This window comes from Panthera uncia, chromosome B1, assembly GCF_023721935.1.
Source record: "Panthera uncia isolate 11264 chromosome B1, Puncia_PCG_1.0, whole genome shotgun sequence".
Classification (NCBI taxonomy): domain Eukaryota; kingdom Metazoa; phylum Chordata; class Mammalia; order Carnivora; family Felidae; genus Panthera; species Panthera uncia.
The window spans coordinates 81,795,235-81,796,637 of NC_064811.1; the positions used below are offsets into that span (position 1 = coordinate 81,795,235).

The 1,403-nt window shown below is 42.1% G+C and overlaps 1 protein-coding gene across 1 annotated transcript; it reads right to left on the minus strand.

Moving 5' to 3' along the window:
* Positions 1 to 691: 691 nt before the first annotated feature.
* Positions 692 to 1,123, minus strand: LOC125923967 (40S ribosomal protein S23-like). Its single transcript, XM_049632643.1, has one exon. The coding sequence runs from the start codon at positions 1,121 to 1,123 to the stop codon at positions 692 to 694; it is 432 nt and encodes a 143-aa protein (XP_049488600.1).
* Positions 1,124 to 1,403: the final 280 nt, after the last annotated feature.

Sequence of the window (1,403 nt, forward strand, 5' to 3'; positions counted from 1 at the left end):
GCAGGTAAACCTTTTGTTGTATGTGCTATTCTCGTAATTGTCCTCATGATTTGGGTTTATATAATTTCATTCATTAATTCATGAGTTCATTCAATCAGCCAATCTTGCCTCATATGTCACTTTTAGTATGCCAACGCTGTGCCAAGTGCGTCGGTAAGTGACGTGGAGAGACCTTTTTGGGAAAAGGCTCATGGATTCATTTTTCAGGCTAAGTTTTTGCCCTGGTCTTGTAACAGTTTCCCACTCCTGAGATGTTTTATCTCTTAATCTGGAAACTGTGTGCTAAAACTTTATAGCTTTTCACCTAATGTCTGGCTCACTTTTATTTCCTTGAGTATTTTTTATTTTTAAATTTAATTTGGGAGGGAGGCAAACCGTAAGAGACTCTTAAATACAGAGAACAAACTGAGGGTTGATGCAGGGGGTGGGGGAGAGGGGGAAATGGGGGCTGGGCATTGAGGAGGGCACTTGTTGGGATGAGCACCGTGTGTTGTGTGTGAGTGACGAACTACGGGAATCTACTGCAAAAACCAAGAGCACACTTTACACACTGCATGTTAGCCAATTTGCCAATAAATTATATTTTTAAAAAAGAGTTAACAAACATATTATTTACTTTTTAAAAAAAGCAAAAACAATTTATTTTTTTAGCATTTGAAAATTTATTATTGTCATTTTTCACCATCAAAACTTATGATCTTGGTCTTTCCTTCTTGCCCTTGTATAAAGTCAAAAGAGAGACCCTGGCTGTTTTGACAATGTTAGAGCCAAATCCAGGAATGTCACTGATCGCGTGACCTTTGTGACCAAATCCACCAACAGGAACATCATCATTTTCCTCCGTAAAATTCAAACAACTATCATTGGACACAAAGGCTGTGATTTTTTGGCCATTCTCAATCAACTGGACCCTGTCACACTTCCTGATGGCAGAATTTGGCTGTTTGGCTTCAGCCCCTATTTTTTCCAGCACAATTTCCTTTGCGTGGGAAGCACCTCCAAAAGCATTGGCCTTCAGGGCTGTGCCCAGATGGGCTTCCCTGTACTGTTTACCATGCCGCTTCTGATCTCCTAGGAGGCTACGGCACTTCCTGGCAGTATGGAGACCGAGATACTTGCCCATCTGGCGGGTTCCAGGGGCCTGAGCCAAAGAGAGAAACAGCGCAGGAAGGAGCCACCTATTTCCTTAAACGTTTTGAAAACAGGGCTTTTGTTCTGAATGGCATTTTGCTTCTGCTAAGGGGAAGGAGAGAATATGCATAACCTAAAAAGCACTGGTCTCAGAATCAGAACACAAGTTCAAAGCCAGTTCTCTTGGCTCTTTGACCACTAGCAAGTTGCTTAACTGCGTTAAACCTCAGTTCCCTCTGAAGGGAGGTAGCAATTTCTACCCCATAAGACTG